Source organism: Juglans regia, chromosome 11, assembly GCF_001411555.2.
Source record: "Juglans regia cultivar Chandler chromosome 11, Walnut 2.0, whole genome shotgun sequence".
Classification (NCBI taxonomy): Eukaryota; Viridiplantae; Streptophyta; class Magnoliopsida; order Fagales; family Juglandaceae; genus Juglans; species Juglans regia.
The window spans coordinates 25,756,575-25,773,934 of record NC_049911.1 but is presented as its reverse complement, the minus strand read 5'-3'; the positions used below and the strand labels follow the sequence as shown (position 1 = coordinate 25,773,934).

General features: G+C 37.4%; 2 protein-coding genes across 4 annotated transcripts; both read left to right on the top strand.

Annotated features, from left to right (window-relative positions):
- Nucleotides 1–2,524: 2,524 nt before the first annotated feature.
- LOC109007206 (proline-rich receptor-like protein kinase PERK3) lies at nucleotides 2,525–8,933 on the top strand. Of its 2 annotated transcripts, none has more exons than XM_018986780.2 (8): nucleotides 2,525–2,978; nucleotides 4,139–4,576; nucleotides 4,847–5,218; nucleotides 5,767–5,976; nucleotides 7,100–7,474; nucleotides 7,631–7,874; nucleotides 7,959–8,106; nucleotides 8,283–8,933. In XM_018986780.2, the coding sequence occupies exons 1-8, from the start codon at nucleotides 2,945–2,947 to the stop codon at nucleotides 8,655–8,657; spliced, it is 2,196 nt and encodes a 731-aa protein (XP_018842325.2). In that variant the 5' UTR covers nucleotides 2,525–2,944; the 3' UTR covers nucleotides 8,658–8,933. The 2 variants fall into 2 exon arrangements, with proteins under 2 accessions (XP_018842325.2, XP_018842326.2); XM_018986781.2 differs by having other exon boundaries at nucleotides 2,543–2,978; nucleotides 4,211–4,576.
- A 1,477-nt stretch (nucleotides 8,934–10,410) lies between these two features.
- Nucleotides 10,411–14,656, top strand: LOC109007207. Of its 2 annotated transcripts, none has more exons than XM_035682889.1 (7): nucleotides 10,411–10,908; nucleotides 11,809–12,519; nucleotides 12,901–13,504; nucleotides 13,618–13,718; nucleotides 13,816–13,905; nucleotides 13,996–14,123; nucleotides 14,266–14,656. In XM_035682889.1, the coding sequence occupies exons 2-7, from the start codon at nucleotides 11,851–11,853 to the stop codon at nucleotides 14,408–14,410; spliced, it is 1,737 nt and encodes a 578-aa protein (XP_035538782.1). In that variant the 5' UTR covers nucleotides 10,411–10,908; nucleotides 11,809–11,850; the 3' UTR covers nucleotides 14,411–14,656. The 2 variants fall into 2 exon arrangements, with proteins under 2 accessions (XP_035538782.1, XP_018842327.2); XM_018986782.2 differs by having other exon boundaries at nucleotides 11,750–12,519.
- Nucleotides 14,657–17,360: the final 2,704 nt, after the last annotated feature.

Below are 17,360 nucleotides of genomic sequence, written 5' to 3'. Positions count from 1 at the left end.
TTTAAAGACTTTATGGCCGTAGATGAGCCTAGATTTCCAATCCCCTCTCACATTACTGTTATGTGATATTGTATGAAGATGTACATGTTAGAAAAAGATAAGTTGAAGAACATGTTCCTTGCATCTGATTATAAGAATTGCATTACTTCTGACACGTGGACATCAATTCAAAATCTTAACTATATGTGCATAACAACCCATTTTATTGATGATAATTGGATTTTGTATAAGAGGATTATAGATTTTAAGAAGTCATTGATCATAAAGGAATAACAATAAGAAAAGAGATTGAGTCATCTGTACTTGGATGGGGCATAAAGAAGATATTTACAATCACATTAGACAATGCATCCTCTAATACTACAGCCATCGATTATTTGAGAAAAATTGCCAAACTTAGGGATTGTATGGTATTAGATAATGAGCTTATGCATATAAGATGTTGTGCACATATTTTGAATTTCATTGTCCATAATGGATTGAAAGAAGTTGATAAATCAATTGTCAATATTCGAAATACAATTAAATATGTGAAGTCTTCCCCTGCAAGACTTAATAAGTTCAAGTCGTGCGCAGAGAAACAAAATATTTTGGGTAGTGGGCTTCTTTGTCTTGATGTTTCAACTAGGTGGAACTCAACATATCTAATGTTGAGTGCGGCTCTCAAATATTATGCAGCATTTGAGGTGATGCAAGATGAAGACGACGAGTTTAGCCCATATTTACGTGAGGTTGGACAATGAATACTAACTTTACATGATTGGGAAACCATCAAGGTTTTTGTACAATTTTTGAAGCTTTTTTATGATACAACTTTGAGGGTTTCAGGCTCAGTTTATGCAACTTCAAATTTGTTCATTAGAGAAATATTTACAATCTATAATTATTTGAGCAAATTTTCTATGAGTGAGAGTAATATGCTGAAAACCATGCCAGAGAGGATGTTGTTGAAATATGACAAATATTGGGGGGATTTTGAGAAATTGAACAAAATATTGTTTATTGCATCTATGCTTGATCTGCGCTTCAAGTTGGAAGTTTTGGAATTTTGTTTTAGAAATTTTCTTGGGAATGAGCGAGCGTCTGAACTTGTTAATTGGTTAAGGAGGATGATTGAGCGGATGTATAAGCAATATTCAAAATCTAGTGTATGTTTAAGTAGGGGCCAATCAAGTATTGGTGAGATCCAAAGCAACACTTCTTATGATAAAGTGGATGATATATTAAGTATGTTTGAACAACATCAAGCATCGAAGGTTGTGGTAGAGTCTAAATCAGAATTGGATAAATATTTCATGGAAAGTGTTGAAAGATCGACACCCGACTTTGATATTCTACTATGGTGGAAGGTGAACTCAATCAGATATCTAATCCTTGCTAATATGGCTCGAGATGTGTTAGCTATTCCCATATCTACTGTTGCTTCTGAGTCGGCATTTAGCGTTGGTGGTCGTGTCTTAGATTCATTTTGTAGCTCATTGGCCCCAATAACAGTTGAATCTCTTATCTGCACACAAAACTGGTTAATGACTCAATCCATTAATTATGACTCCCAAGATGTAATGGAAGATACTGAAAACTACAAGTTAGAAATCGGTAAGATTCACATTTGAAAATTATTTTCATATAGCCTTTTCAATTAATTATATGTTTAACATAATTTTTTTTTTCATGTAGAGATAACTTTGACGAATATTTTAAATGAAGTTGATTGAAGATTACTTGAAATATTTTTACTATTTTAAACCGGTAAGAATATTCTTGTTTTGTCCCTTGCCCAAGTTACTCTTGAAATTTATCTTTAATTAAAAAAATATCAACTAGAGTACTTGGCATCACTCTCATGACTCTCACGGATTAGACAATTTATTTTGGCATAAATCAATTGTTTATTGTTTTGACAAGTTCTACTAGTTATTATGATCATGATCTATATATATATATATATATATGAAGCAAATTCCTTTATTGATGCAACCTCCTCCACATGCAGCAGCAATTGCTGAAGCAAATAATGCAGTGCAACAAAAGAAAATCAAGCAAGTTCAAGAGATTTTTACAATTGGTACTTAAATTAGGATATTTATAAACAGATTTTTTGTAAATTTTTGGACTCAAGTCCTATAAGAGACTAGCATATCTATTTTTCTAGAATTAAAATTAACATTAAAAAAAAAATTGAGTAATCGGATATTTTAAAAATCATGTTCGGGTCGAGTAATCGGGTACTGGCCAAATCGGGGTAATCGGGTAACGGAAGAGTAATAAAATTTGGGTCGGGTCGGAAACAACAAAATTCGGACCAGGTCGGGTCGGATGAACAGTCCTAATACCTAGTATTAACAAAAATAACCCAAATAATCAATCATCATAGTAGAAGCATGCACCAGCATCGCCGAGTATCTCCACTCCTGCGCGCATAACTGAAAGGAACATCTCTTTTTTTTACCGTTATGCTGTTTTTTTTCCGTTAACGGCGCACGTTAGACGTAATAAAAGCCCGTGCGCTTCCCTGCAGTTCCCCACACATCGAAACAAAAAACTATTTCCTGAAAAAAAAAACTCACAAAAAAGGCGAAAAAAAGGCTTCTCGAGCACAGAAACAGATTGAACCTAACGACATCTCCACCAACAGTCACAGAAACCCCCTCTCCCCCCGCCTCTCTCTCTCTCTTGACGGGCTCCAGCTTTCGAAATTAGCCTCTCCAATTGCCCTCAGTAATGGCATGTTCGACTCCGAGTCCACCGCCCCGAGTTCGGATTTTCACGATATATCTGCCGTTGGATCCTCCTTCGTTTGGGGCTAGAGGTTGTTTCAGCTCCTAGTGTTGGTTTGGAGTCCAGGTGTGTGTGTTATGCTCATTTTGTAGAGTGATCTCGCCGTTGCTTTCATCGAGTCTCACTGTAACAGATCCGAAGCGCTAAGTGGTAATCAACGGCGTCGATGATGTCGGTTGTCGTGGTTTTTACCGCCAACGGTAATTTTCATTCGCTTGTGGTTTGATTTCAATTCCATTTGACCATTTCTTAGTGCTCCGTTTGGTTGCTGATAAAATGTGGAAAAATAAAGAAGAGTCGGGAAAAAAGTAAAGAACATGTTACATATTGAATCGTATGCCTGCTTGGCAAAACCGAGAAAAAAAGCAAAGGGAATTTAGTTTTTGCATCTCTTGCGCACTTTTGTTAGTCTTGTGGAATTGTTAAACTCTTAAATTGGATAGTCTTAAATTGTTAAACTCTTAAGATGAGATGAGTTGAGATGATTTGTGAATAGTAGTGAGATTATTAGAAATTAGATGAGATGAGGTGAGATCCTTTGTATCCAAATGGGCCCTAGTCGAGCCAAATGCTAGGATTAGGTACCATTTTTTTAAGATTCTCATTTTTGTTTTCTTAGCGTGTATTCGCTACTAAAAAGTGCCTTTTGTTATGTGAGTTCATTATATGCTAATCGCAACAGGAAAGTACAAACATCTATTGTCGGTGGTGAGGCACTGTTTTGGCTTAGTTGAATTCTTGTTGAGGGAGCAAACACTACGAAAAGTGGGAAAATTGGCACTTGAAACTTATTCAATTTTATTATATTTTCATTGGAAATCAAGAGCACTTTGCTTGGTATATTGACAGGAATTTTGAATTCGTTGAGCAATGGTTGTTAGTGTTGTGGCTTGCTGAGTTATGATTTATACTGAAACTGATTTCTAGTTGTGCAATTCTTTCTGCTTAGCTATGTAGGCAAGCTAGAAATAGATAAGAAGATAGAAATTTAAACGAGTCATCTCTTGCCATATTGTTGTTAGGAAATAGTTTCTCAGCCAATAGTTGAATTAGATTTGCCATATTGTGAAGAATCCAATATATAGTGTTTTGCTTTCTTTTGGGTTCCTGCATTCTGTCAGCTACCAAATGGAGCAAAGTGTACACAATGTTGGACTTTGTTTATTATTCTGTGGTGTGTTGTTTTTATATTTATGGGAGCAAACTGTTTCACCGATTCAAAATAAAATTGATGTATTGCATACCTGCTGGGTTCTTGAATTGTTGACATGTATCAAATAGAAAGCTCATGTTATTTTGATAGCTGCAATGGTTTCTTCTTTTCAGTAGATTGAGTATTTATACTGAACAAATATTGCAGGAGTACTGGAAAAGCTTCGATGTTTCTTGCTCAAACCGTTGATTGTATTATTTTATGTGATATGCATCACAGATGCTGATGTATCCAATAATCTTGAAGCCTCTTCAGTATCTCCAACTAGTGGATCTTGGTCTGCACCTGCTATTCCTGATCTGCCTCTACCAGCTGATCTTCCTCTGTTCCATAAACCCCAACGCAAGCATTTTTCTCCACGTGGTGCACCAAAAATTGCACTATCACCGGCGCATTCTCCTTTTTATGGCCCACTGGTAACTTCCAGTCACCACTCTACTAGTTCACGTCTGTCAAAACCATTGATGAAGAGGAATGCATTAGCACTACCTATTGCTAGTTTGAAGAATATTGCCCCAACAGAGCCCGATACTGGTGCACCTCTGTCCAGTTTAGCTCAGCCACCTCTATCTCCTTATATCTCTGGTTAGTTTTATTTGGACTAAACTGTTTTGTAATTTTCTTACTCCCTCCTCTTTATTGATTATTTTAAATTTGTAGGCAACTCTTTTTTTTTTTTTTATAAGTAAATTTGTAGGCAACCCATGGAAAGATTGATCCTTGAACAATTTTTTTCTTTTTAATTTTACTATAAGTTTCGTAATTGACTCATACGAAGTTTCCTTATTTTGTTTTTATCAAATGTGTGGTTACCTCATTTATATTAATGTGCACGATAAATTTTCATTTTGCCAGATTGTTGTGCACAAGACATGGTATTGAAGCGAGGGACTCAAGGGTGTGACTGTGTGTATCCGATAAAGCTAGACCTTCTCCTTTTAAATGTCTCTCAAAACCCTAACTGGAAGCCTTTTCTAGATGAATTAGCTTTCCAACTTCATTTGAATGTTTCCCAGATTGAGCTGATCAACTTTTACATACTCAGCTTATCAAGGTTAAATATTTCAATGGATATAATTCCACGTACTGGATTCAGTTTCTCTGCCAGTGAGGCATCTGCAATAAACTCTTCCCTTGCCATGCACAAGGTTCATCTAGACCCTACATTAGTTGGTGATTATGAGCTTCTCAATTTCACCTGGTTTCAGCCTCCTCCGCCTTCACCAGGTAATCAGGCAGGGTGTCTATTGGATTTATAAGATGCTAATGGTTTCTGTTACTCAAGAATTTTGGCTCTGCAATAATTTTCTATATTGATCTTACAACTAGATTAAAGAAAAACATTTTTTTCATAACAAGTTGCTGCTGCCTGGTTGACTAGTTGAACTTCTTAAAAAATAGGATTTTATCTTGATTATGACTCATCGTTCCACTTCTTTTAAAATCAAACTTGGAATACTTGCTGATTTTTAAAGAACAATTATTTCTTCTTTCATACAACATAATTCACACATACACATCATGTTTAATATGCCTTTCGTTAATATTTTCCTTTTCAAAAATTACAACTGGCTGCTCAAATTAGAGACCCTTAGAATTTTCATAAACCACAAGACGTTTCCCTCCTAGGCAATGTGAGATCCCATTAACCACCTCCCATATTTAATATGGTGTATTACAATACCTTATTTGGCTCCAATATTATGTCGATGATTGTTCTATGGAAGTTTACTTTGTTCTCTGAACACTGACATGGCCATGCATCTGATATACAGCTCCTATTGTTACTCCACCTGTGGAATCTCCACCATATCAGTCACCAACTGCTACATCACCCGGTGGTTCAAACAGAAACAGACATTCAAATTTAATTGTTATACTTGGCATCAGTGCTTGTGTGCTGTTCATTGGCATAATATCTGTGCTTATACTTTGTTGTTGCACGTTCCACCGAGGGAAGGCCAAAGAATCTCTCATAGAAACTGGTATTTATCCCAAATTCTGAGTTCATGTCTCTCACTGTCATTTTTGCTTCTTGTTAATAATCTCTATGAAAACCCTCTAATAACTTGCTAGTGGTGGAAACCATTATGCATCAGCTTTTGGTAATGCCTTTAAAGTTTGCAGTGGTGTAGGTATGATTGAAAATAATTTTGTCCTCAATAATTGTTAACTACTACGTCTGTACAGTATTATTAAAATATAACCGAGCTTCCACAATTGCTTACCATTTATCATTATTTTATATAGGCCTGTTATTTTAGTTAGGATTTGAATTGTTCTTAAACTTTATTTGGGATTGAAAAAATATTTGCTGGGTGAGAGATTTAAGGCCTATTTTTGGCATTATGCTCGGCTTTAATACAAGTATGGTGGAAAGGAAGATTTGAGAGAGTGATCACAGTAGGATCTTCTGAAGAATAATCTTGATTTTATTAATGTGGTGCATATGGTGAGAAAGAAACAATCAGCGCTTCAAAGGCAGTGCAAGGACAATATAGAAAGTCAGCTTTCTTTTTTAGTACACTGTATTATTGGATGGTTGCTCCTTATGTTTTTCTAGCATTTACTTCTAGAATTTTCTATAATGGTCAAAAAGGCAATATCCAAGTACACAGGGAATATACATTAACTACACCTAACTAAAAAAGGTTGAAGTATATCTTGGTTTGCCAAAGGTAGCCTTCCAGTTAAGTTTTTCCCCACGTTGTGAATATGTTAATACCTTGTTGTGTTTGAAGTGTAGCTTTAGGAGCATATTTCAATTTGCTGTGTTTAAGATATGATTAGCGTAGATGACTTTATGGAATGTAACAACACTGGACATCTCATTAAAACAACTATATTGCTGAAGAAAAAGACTTTGGCTGATATTGCACGGCTGTTCTCAATGGATTGAGTATTCATGACTTTCTTGCATCAATTGCTAACCAATGCTTGGGTGTTTCTCTTGTATACGACCCGGTGTACATGGGCTTGTGCCTGTTGCAGTCAATAAAATTTCTTGTTTAACTATCAAAAAAAGATATTGCATGGCTGTTATGGGTCTTGCTTTTCATGAAACCTTTAGTTTAACTCTTCTTTTTCAATCGATGGTTTTCTTTTCAGCTCCCTCAGAAAAGCCGAGGACTGTGGGCGCAGTTCCTGCAGTAGGATCCCTTCCCCACCCAACCAGCACTCGGTTTCTGGCATATGAAGAACTTAAAGAAGCTACAAGCAACTTTGAATCTGTACTTGGAGAAGGCGGATTTGGTAGAGTTTTCAAGGGTGTTTTAAGTGATGGTACAGCTGTAGCAATTAAGAGGCTTACTGGTGGAGGGCAACAAGGGGATAAAGAGTTTCTGGTAGAGGTTGAGATGCTTAGTAGGCTGCATCACCGTAATCTTGTGAAACTTGTGGGTTACTGCAGCAGTCGTGACTCTTCCCAAAACCTACTTTGCTATGAGCTCATTCCAAATGGAAGCTTGGAGGCGTGGCTCCATGGTAATCTGTTTTCTTGAGTCACGTTCTACTAGAATCTTGAGTTTGATGTTTCTCTTTTTACTGGAGTTTCTTTGAGTAGAAACTCAAAAAGAAAGAAGTCTTTCCATGTGTAAGGTAGATCTCATACACAATTGACAATAACTCTATCTGCCTCAGGTCCCCTGGGAGTAAATTGTCCTTTGGATTGGGACACTAGAATGAAGATTGCACTTGATGCTGCAAGAGGACTTGCATACCTGCACGAGGACTCACAGCCTTGTGTTATCCACAGGGATTTCAAGGCATCCAATATATTGCTTGAGAACAACTTTCATGCTAAAGTCGCTGATTTTGGCCTTGCTAAACAGGCTCCTGAAGGCAGAGCAAATTACCTCTCCACACGAGTGATGGGCACATTTGGGTTGGTCTCATTCTCTCCTATCATTAGTTTTATTGTTTCTGTAATTGAAAATCAGTGTTAAGATGGAATGAAATTAATTTACAGGTATGTAGCTCCCGAGTATGCCATGACTGGACATTTACTTGTTAAAAGTGATGTCTACAGCTATGGGGTTGTACTACTTGAATTGCTGACAGGAAGGAAACCAGTGGATATGTCACAGCCATCTGGACAGGAAAATCTTGTCAGTTGGGTTAGTCTTATTTTCAGATTTATCCCTTTTTCTTCTCATTCGTCTTTCAATAATCATTGTTCGTGGTGCCGTAGGTTTTGCATTTTGGCCTTTTATGATGATCAGATCAGTAATTATGTGTTATAGAATTATTAATCTGGACAGAGGGTAAGACAACTTAGTTGTATTGCTTTCAGGCCAGACCAATTCTGAGAGACAAGGATAGGCTGGAAGAGCTTGCTGATTCGAGGCTTGGGGGAAAATACCCAAAGGACGATTTTATACGGGTTTGCACAATTGCGGCAGCTTGTGTTGCTCCCGAGGCAAGCCAACGGCCTACAATGGGTGAAGTGGTACAGTCACTTAAAATGGTGCAGCGGGTCACAGAACATCAAGATTCCACGTTAACGACTTCCAACAACCGGCCAAACCTAAGGTCACCTACAACATTTGAGTCTGATGGGACATCTTCAATGTTCTCTTCCGGTCCTTACTCTGGCTTCAGTGCTTTTGAGAATGAAAACATCTCAAGGACAGCAGTTTTCTCTGAAGATCTTCATGAAGGAAGATGAGGACTTTTTAACGTTAAGTTAACCCGGAAGTCTTCATTCCTTGTAAAGTTGGAGGGGGAAAGAAATATGGAGCTTATTATATATGCCATATGCTTGTAACTGTGATTGGTTGGGATGGTGGGAACAGGTGCTTTTGTCATCCTTTGTGGAGAACCACTGTTCGTTTTCCCCGTAGGCCGTGGTTCTCCTCGTGGATAAATTTTGTAAATATGCCTTTGTAGCTTGCTTCATCCTCTTGGCTTTATATTTTATTAATCTTGTCTTTTTTCCCCTGTTTCTATCGTTATAAATTTTGAGTTTGAAGTTGATAGTTTCTAAAATCATAAAACCGTCTCATGTCGTTTGATTTTATTATTAAATTAATTTGAGAAAGATTTGTCTGTGCATTGTCCCTCCACCTCCAACGTTCATTATCACCAGATCGATCAATTTTCATTATGTTCTTGTTCACCTTGAAGTGATGGTATCGACTATTGAGGCCATTGGTTTGATTTGTACGGATTCCATCACGAAGGATTTCAGGTTGAACAGTTGAAGTTGGAAAAACATGATTTTTTAGTTGTTGTTTGATCTTAAAAAAATGTATATTTAATCATCCTAGTATGTTAAACTATATTTTGGTACAAGTCCTAGAAAGGTTGGAGCAACAGTTCAAAGAGATTTTATAAAACTAAAATTAGAAACTGACTTAACTTTATGTGATATATTAGATCTACTTTATAATAAAAGTAACTTTATAATTTAATGTATCATGTCAAGCCATATTAATTTGTGAGTTTATTTTTATAAAATTTTTTTTTTATACTTGAAGCATTTCTCTTGAGATTATAAATGAGTAAACTCCAAGGGGTTGACCCAAGTGGTGAAGGTCTTGGTTTTGGAGTATTACTCACTTTAAGATCCAAGGTTCAACATCTCATAGGTGCAAACAATTCTTTGGAGTTACACACCTAGTGAAAAATTAGCGATTTAACCAGTTTCATGTAGGAAAATTTTTTAGGATGCGGTGTACGGGACTAGAATTTATTTTGCAGGAATGGGTCCGAAAGGCCTTGTCTTTGAGAGGTTCCCCAACATAAAAAAATAAAATGAGTAAATGACTTGAGAAATATTAATCAAAACATCATATCTAAGTTATTTGATAATTATTCAAAATGTAGTGATAAAATATCTTCGATTATTACATAATTATAATGAAGACTATTATTTTTCATCTCAAATCATTCTAACCATGTCCATTACATGTCACATTTTAGGTATTTTGTTACTTATGCATAAAGTCACTCGAGATGTAACATATTATATGGATGAAAAATGATAAAACCTAAAGGGATAGAAGTTCTTAAGAGTTTTTAATCAAACTCTAGGGTCTAAAATAGAAGATTTATATATATATATATATATAAATATAAAGCAAGTCTCATAACATTTATTAAGTATTTTATATTATTTGTAAAATTTGTTCGAACAATTATAAATTCTGTGAGATTTATTTTATATTTATCTATTTTTTATAGAATTAAAATTTTAGAAAATTCAAATTCATAACATTTCTTAATTATAAATTGACCTGAACAAAATTGTAAAAGACTAAAAGTAGTGTATCGTCCTATTAAAATACTGCCACGTGGAAATAAACAGAGGAAAGTAACTAACGTTAGCTGGGGAGTGCTCACCCTCCTTAACCTGCGCACAAACTTGCAGCATATGCACAACCGTGCGTGTAGAAAGAGGAGGGAAAATAAAAAGGAAAGGAAAGCCAAAGGGAGAGATAGAGAGAGAAAGGGAAAGATTTTAGAGAGAGAGTAACATAGAGAGACGGGTTACTGAGTGGGATCGCCGAGTTGGGGCGTGTGTGAGGCCGACCCAAAAACAAAAAAACACAGGGGGGAGTTTTTGGGTTTGGGCGTGGAATTAGCAAAAAAATGGTGAACAAGAAGTTTATTAGTCTTCTACCTCTACCTCTACCTCTTCTCTCTCTCCTGTTCCCATCATCATTCTTTACCCAAACTTCTCTTACCCTAAAACGCTCTCCTCCTTTTCTATCCTCGCCGATACCAAACACCGCCATATTTTCTCACACCCAACCTCATAGAATAATATTGACAATAATTCTCGTATCTCTCCCTCTCTCTCTCCCTGGCTACTACTATCTCTTCGCGCTGTTGTTTTGTTTCTCTTCTGGTTTTGTTCTTTTCTTTGGGTTTCTTCTCTGTCGCGGTTTTCCATTTTGTGGTCGAAGACGAAGAAGGTAGTGCATAAATCTCTCTCAATTTCTCTGGATCCTGTGATGCTCTTCTATGTGGCCTTTTTTTTTTAAAAAAATGTTTATTTAGTGCGTTCTCATGTTTCTGGATAGGTGTTGTTTGGTGGGTTTCTGCTTGTTTATGGTGATTGATGAATGCTTGTGCGTGTATGTTTGCGTGGGGGGTTATAATCTTTTCTGGGTTTTGTTCGAGGGTTTGGTATGTGTTAAATAATTTTGGGTTTGCTTTTGATTCAACGATTCTGGTTGTTCGGGTTTATTAGGCTGTATATGTATCATCTGGAATTCTTAAAATTCTTCTGGGTTAATAAAGTTTAGGTTAATTTTGACTTATGGGCTTTTTTTGTTCCTCAATTGTTTTATTTCCGGATTTGTTCTGTCCTGTTATGGGGCAGTTTAGCGCAATCTCACATGATTTGATTTCACTGCATCCTCGTGCTTTTCAATCTGTTATTCTTTGGAATGGTTGTATCTACTCCAACTCCCGTTATGTTTCCCCCCTCTTCTTTCTCAACAGTTGGATCTGTTAGATATGAAAGCTTTTTTTTTTTTTTTTTTGAAATTTTGGATTTTCTCTTGTCCACATTGCCTAGCTTTAGTGATTGTCCACCCTTTTTTAAAAGCTCTCTTTTTTGCCTTTTTCTTTGCCCATTTTGGGATACGGCTTGTATGACTTACTGATTTCCTTGTAATTATTCTCGTGGAGCTAATTTTTTGAATGCGTCACATCCTCTCACTTCCCTTCTCATTCTTATCCAGTGGAGACTTTGTAAGGAACTGTTAAATATAAATTCTGATATTATTTCTTTTAATATCTATGTTGTAGCATTGTCAAAGTTGCTGGATATTGTCATTATTTTTATTTTTCATCCATCCTCTTTAAAGTAGTGGTGCCACAAGACGTGTGCAATAACAGCGTTTCCTTCCATGGAAGAGTTTGGAAGTACTCGGTTCAATGGTATTGGCAATCCTGTAAGGAAGAAAAGGACTCAAACTTCTCGCCGACCCCGGCCTGAGTCACAGCCACTGGCTGAATGTCATGATAATTCACCCTTGTCCTCAACACCACCTTCAGACGATGCAAGCAAGTTTTCTAGTGATGAGAATGCCAGTGGAGATACTAATTCTAGGAGGAAAGAGTTCAATCTCAATCAATGTGTGTCCAGCGTTCCTTCTGGTGCCGGAGCTGAAAGTGAAAACTTCAATGAGAAGAATAAAAGAGGTGGAGAATTCAATGCATTTTACAATAATGAGCCTGGCCGAAGTGGATTTAATAACAGACGTAGTAGTGAAGGAGTACTTGCCCCTGCTAACTGGAAAAGCACTAGCAAGTTGAAGGGTGGGTTTGATTCGGAGTCGAGAAGTGTGGATACATTTGGTGGAAGGAATGGTGAAAGTCTGAGTTCAGGGAAGGCAGGAGTCGTAACAGATGGATCTACAAATGAGAATAAGGTTAAAATGGTTAAACTTAGGGTTGGTGGTGTGACACGCACAATTCAAGCCAACACCACTTCTAGTGCAGTAGGGGGTGGGACTTCTACAAATAGTTTTCGATCCTCAGATGCCGCAAGACTGCGGCAGCAGCAGAATCTTCAGGTATGATTGTTGTGTCTTGCAAGTTTGAGTTAACAAATAGTGGGAGCCTTGTCTCATTTATAGTATAGTTTCTCTTTCCATGTATTGAATCATCTTATTAAGGTTACATGATGCACTCAGATAAAAAAGGAAGTTTTCATGTGGTACTAATTGGTTTTTAAAGCATTCCATGACAGGATTCAAGATTTTGTATTTGTGTTATACAAAATTTTGCTGCTTACTAATGTGGATTTATTTAGTTTAATATTCATAATTTTAAACCTCGTATGGAAAAACAGCTTTTATACCATATTTTGTGTATCAACATATTAATTACTCTTATGCTCAAGTAACATATAGAATCCAGCATAATCAATTTCTTAAAAAATGTTTTTATTGCAGGGAAATTCAGATCATAACTATCCCCTCCAAGGAATTCCGTGGAAGGATTTCCCAAGAGGTGGTTTCAGTCTTGGGAAGGACGGGCCTTTGATGGGGAAGGTGTCTGGAAAGACCACATCTGATAAGCAAGCAGAAGAATTAGAACCAGTTCGTAAGAGCAAGCGAGTTCCCAAGAGGCGTGTACTTGACGGGGAATTTGATGATGATGAGGATGATGAGATTCGGTACCTGGAGAAGCTTAAAACTTCAAAGTTTAACAAAGGGTCCAAAGAAGATGATGAAGAATCAGGCAAGAAGCATCGGAAACTTTCTGGGGTATCTAATGTGCAAAATGGTGGGTCATCAAGGTCAGGAAAAGATGGTAAGAGGTCCAGATTGGATAGAGCATCTGAGGAAACAGATTTTGAAGAGGATTCAGGGTCGGATGGCGAACTTGAAGGAAAGAAAAAGAAGCAAATGAAGGAGTCTGTTGATTCCTTAGGGGATAATAAGAGGGAAATGACTCTCACAACACGACAACGGGCCCTTCAGTCAAGCAAAGATGCAGTACCTGGTACAAGCTTTATTGAGTTTCCAAATGGATTGCCACCTGCCCCACCACGAAGTGAGCATTTGTCTGACTTGCTTTCTCATATCCTGAACTTCTTGAAGTCTCTAGTAGGGTTATTGTTTTGTAAATTTCCATCTTTATTGTGGTTTTGATTTTGTTAATCCCAGAGCAAAAGGAGAAACTTTCAGAACTAGAGCAGCAACTAAAGAAAGCCGAGGCTGCTCAGAGACGAAGGATGCAGGTCGAGAAGGCTGCTCGAGAATCTGAGGTTGGCTTTTGTTTCTCTGTATCTCAATGTTCTCTTCCTTATTAATATTTAATGTAGAAGGTAATCGAAACAATTAATTTTGGATTGTATTTTTTAGGCCGAGGCTATTAGGAAAATTCTTGGTCAAGAGTCTAGCCGGAAAAAGCGGGAAGATAAATTGAAGAAGCGCAACGAAGAATTGGCACAGGTACTGGAAAATGTTAGAGGAACTCTATCTCTCTAGCTTTGGGACTAACAAAGCTATTCTGTTAATTTTGTTTACATTATACTTCTACAGGAGAAGGCTGCTAATGCTATGACGCTTGCATCTAACACCGTCAGATTGGTAATGCGCCCTACTGGAACTGTAGTTACCTTCTCCGAGGATATGGGTCTCCCAAGCATATTCAACTCCAAACCTTGCAGGTATTATCCTCCTCCATTATACATCTGAAATTTACACATGCTAATTCATAATTTCACACCACCACCCTTACAACCCAGCATTTCAAATTAGATCAAGGTTTCTTTATGGATGGACTGAAAATTATCTGGTCTGGAATTTCAGTTATCCTCCGCCACGCGAAAACTGTGCGGGACCATCCTGTACTAACCCATACAAGTATCGAGATTCCAAGTCTAAGCTTCCTCTTTGCAGTCTCCAGTGCTACAAGGCAATCCAGGAAAAGGTGCTGACTGAAACTACATGCTAATGTTGCAAAGTAGTAAGTATTGCCTATAGCCCCCCCGCGTGCATGCAGCAGGGAACTCGTGCAATTATGTTTCGGTATATCTTGTACTCGGAGATTGGTGAAAGATCATATTTTTGAGCTTATTGTAGAGAGAAATTCAAAGAACAGTTTTTTTTTTTTTTTTAATGTGCTGTAATTGTGCAGCTGTATTATTTCAAAAAACAAAAAGCCCAAATTTTAGAAGTGATTTAATCTGTCATCATTTCATTTGGATTTGTCTTCTTCAGGGTGAGACTCTATCTAACGGTTCAAAAGAAATCCTTGGAACTATTAATTTTTCATTTATAGGAGTGAAGACAAAATAACTATAAGTTTTTTTATTTTTTTGAATTTTTCAGTCACTATCAATTATTATATTAATTGATTGATTGCAATATTCAAAAGTAACACATCAAAACTAATTTGATGTGGTTGAATATGATAAAAATTAAGATGAACGTTGGTGCCGAATCAATGGCTAAGCATTGATGATTGATTTAGGTGGGCAAGAAAATATGATAAGATGAATGGATATTGATTAATTTTCTAGAAATAAAAGTAGGTGGTTTAAGATTGATATACCAATAAAATAAAATAAATTCAGTCATCATAAGTGTTTCATCTAATATATTATTTTTTTTTTATAAGTATCTAATATATTATTTATTGTAAGATCGATTACATTTATAAAAAATTTAAATTACGTTAATTTATGAATTTATAAATTTATTTTTATAATATCTTAGGACTGTGCAAAATTCTAAATTTTTTGATTCCGTCTGACACCCGCTCCGATTCCGACTCTGACTCCAACTCCATCGGAGTCATGGGAATTCGGAGTCGACTCCAACTCTGATTTTTTTTAAAAACAAAAATCCAGCTGTAAAACGACGTCATTTTACAGCTGGATTTTTGTTTTTAAATTAAACGACATTGTTCCACTTAATATGAAACGTCGTCGTTTTGATCACACTAGGGGGTCCAAAACGCAGGACCTCCCTTCTTCCTTCTTCGGTCTTCCTTCTCCCTTCTCTCTTGCATCTCACTGAGTCTGTCTGAACCAGTGAAGCCGTCTCGCGTCTCTTCTCTCTCGCGTCTCAGTGCCGTTCATCGTTGCTCCCGTGCCGCCGTTCCTCGTTGCTCCTCTATTCAGCTTCCACCTACGGTGAGAGTAAGGGGTTCTGAGCCCTAAATTTAATTGAAGCAATTTACTTTTCTACTCAACGTCTCTTATCAATTGGTATTTTGTTGTAATTCTTGTGAATTGGTTTTATAAATTTGTAGTAAGGAAATGTGTTTGATGAATTGTATGTTGTGTTGTATGCATGCAATGTGTTTGATAAAATGTGCAAGAGAATCAAGAACAGAACACCTACGATTTTTGCTCTGTTGGCTTGAGCGAGAGGTCGAACGCAAATCGAGTGAACCTTTCTGAAAGAGTTCTACTCGAGCAACACGTCGAGCGAACTTCGAGCGAACCTCTCTGTATGGGTTCCACTCGAGCGTTGAGTCGAGTGCACATCGAGCGAACCTCTCTGGAAGAGTTTTGCTCGAGCGCCACGTCGAGCGCACTTCGAGCGAACCTCTCTAGATGAGTTCTGCTCGAGCGCTGAGTCGAGCGCAATACGAGCGAACCTCTCTGTATGGATTCCGCTCGAGCGTCACGTCAAGCGCACTTCGAACGAACCTCTCTGTATGGGTTTCGCTCGAGCACCATGTCGAGCGTACTTCGAGCGAACCTCGATGTAATAATACATCAATACAATAATATATTATGATACAATAATACATGTCCCTATATCTTTGTGTTGATTTAAATTTTTAATATAGTCTAGTTTATTTTTAAACTAATTTTTTGCTTCTAATTTATATTTCCAGCTTCATTGATTGTGATATGGATCCTAGACGTAGTGGAGATGATCGTCCACAAGGGGATGTGCCGGATGCCAATGCTACAACTCTTACACCGGTGGGTACTTCCACCCCTAGAGCCACATCTAGGGCAGCTACATCTTGTGCAAGTAGTCGACTCCCACTCATAGTTGATATAGAGGATGATGATATGTTCAATGAAGAGGAAAAGATGCCCATTGAGCAAGATCAACCACCACGGCCTTCTAAAAAGAGGTCGTGGACATGTGAGCATTTCACCAAAATTCCTGATGATATTGCGAACCCGGTAGCAAGATATTATTACTGTGGATCACTTTGTGGATGTCATTCAAAGAAGTAAGGTACCAGTGTGTTAATAGCACATCTAAATGGTTGCCAACGATATAAGATAACGAAGGGATTGCAAGCCACTAATCAGACCAACCTAAGTTACCAAACTTCTACAGCCACTGATGGTACACAAACTAAGAAATTGGTCATCCCTCAATACAGTGAGAAGATATTGAGGGACATGCTTGTAGAGATGATAATTATTGATGAGATGCCCTTTACCACAATCGAGAAAATAGGCTTTTGAAAGTTTCTAAATTTTGTTGAGTCATGATTTTCCATTCTATCACGGTATACGGTGATACGAGATTGTATGAAAAGGTATGTGAAAGACAAGGCGGAGATGAGGAAGATGTTTATTACCACTGGCCAGAGAGTGTCGTTTACGACTGACACATGGACTTCCATATAGAACGTCTGTTACATGTGGCACAGAAGTACCAAAAAACATTCGAGCGGATGGAGGTCGATGATGAGGGTCTGAGGTATGCTTTGTTAGAGCTAGCAGGACAGGGGCTCGGTGCGCCGGACGCACATGATTGGACCAATGTGAGCTACTTTGTTGAATTTTTAAGAATTTTTTATGACATAACTATGCAGCTATCTGGATCCAAATATACGATTGCGAACTCATTCTTCAGCGAGCTCTCGTAATTTCACTTTCAGTTGGAAAATAGTTGTATTGACTCTGGTGGATTGTTATCTGCTA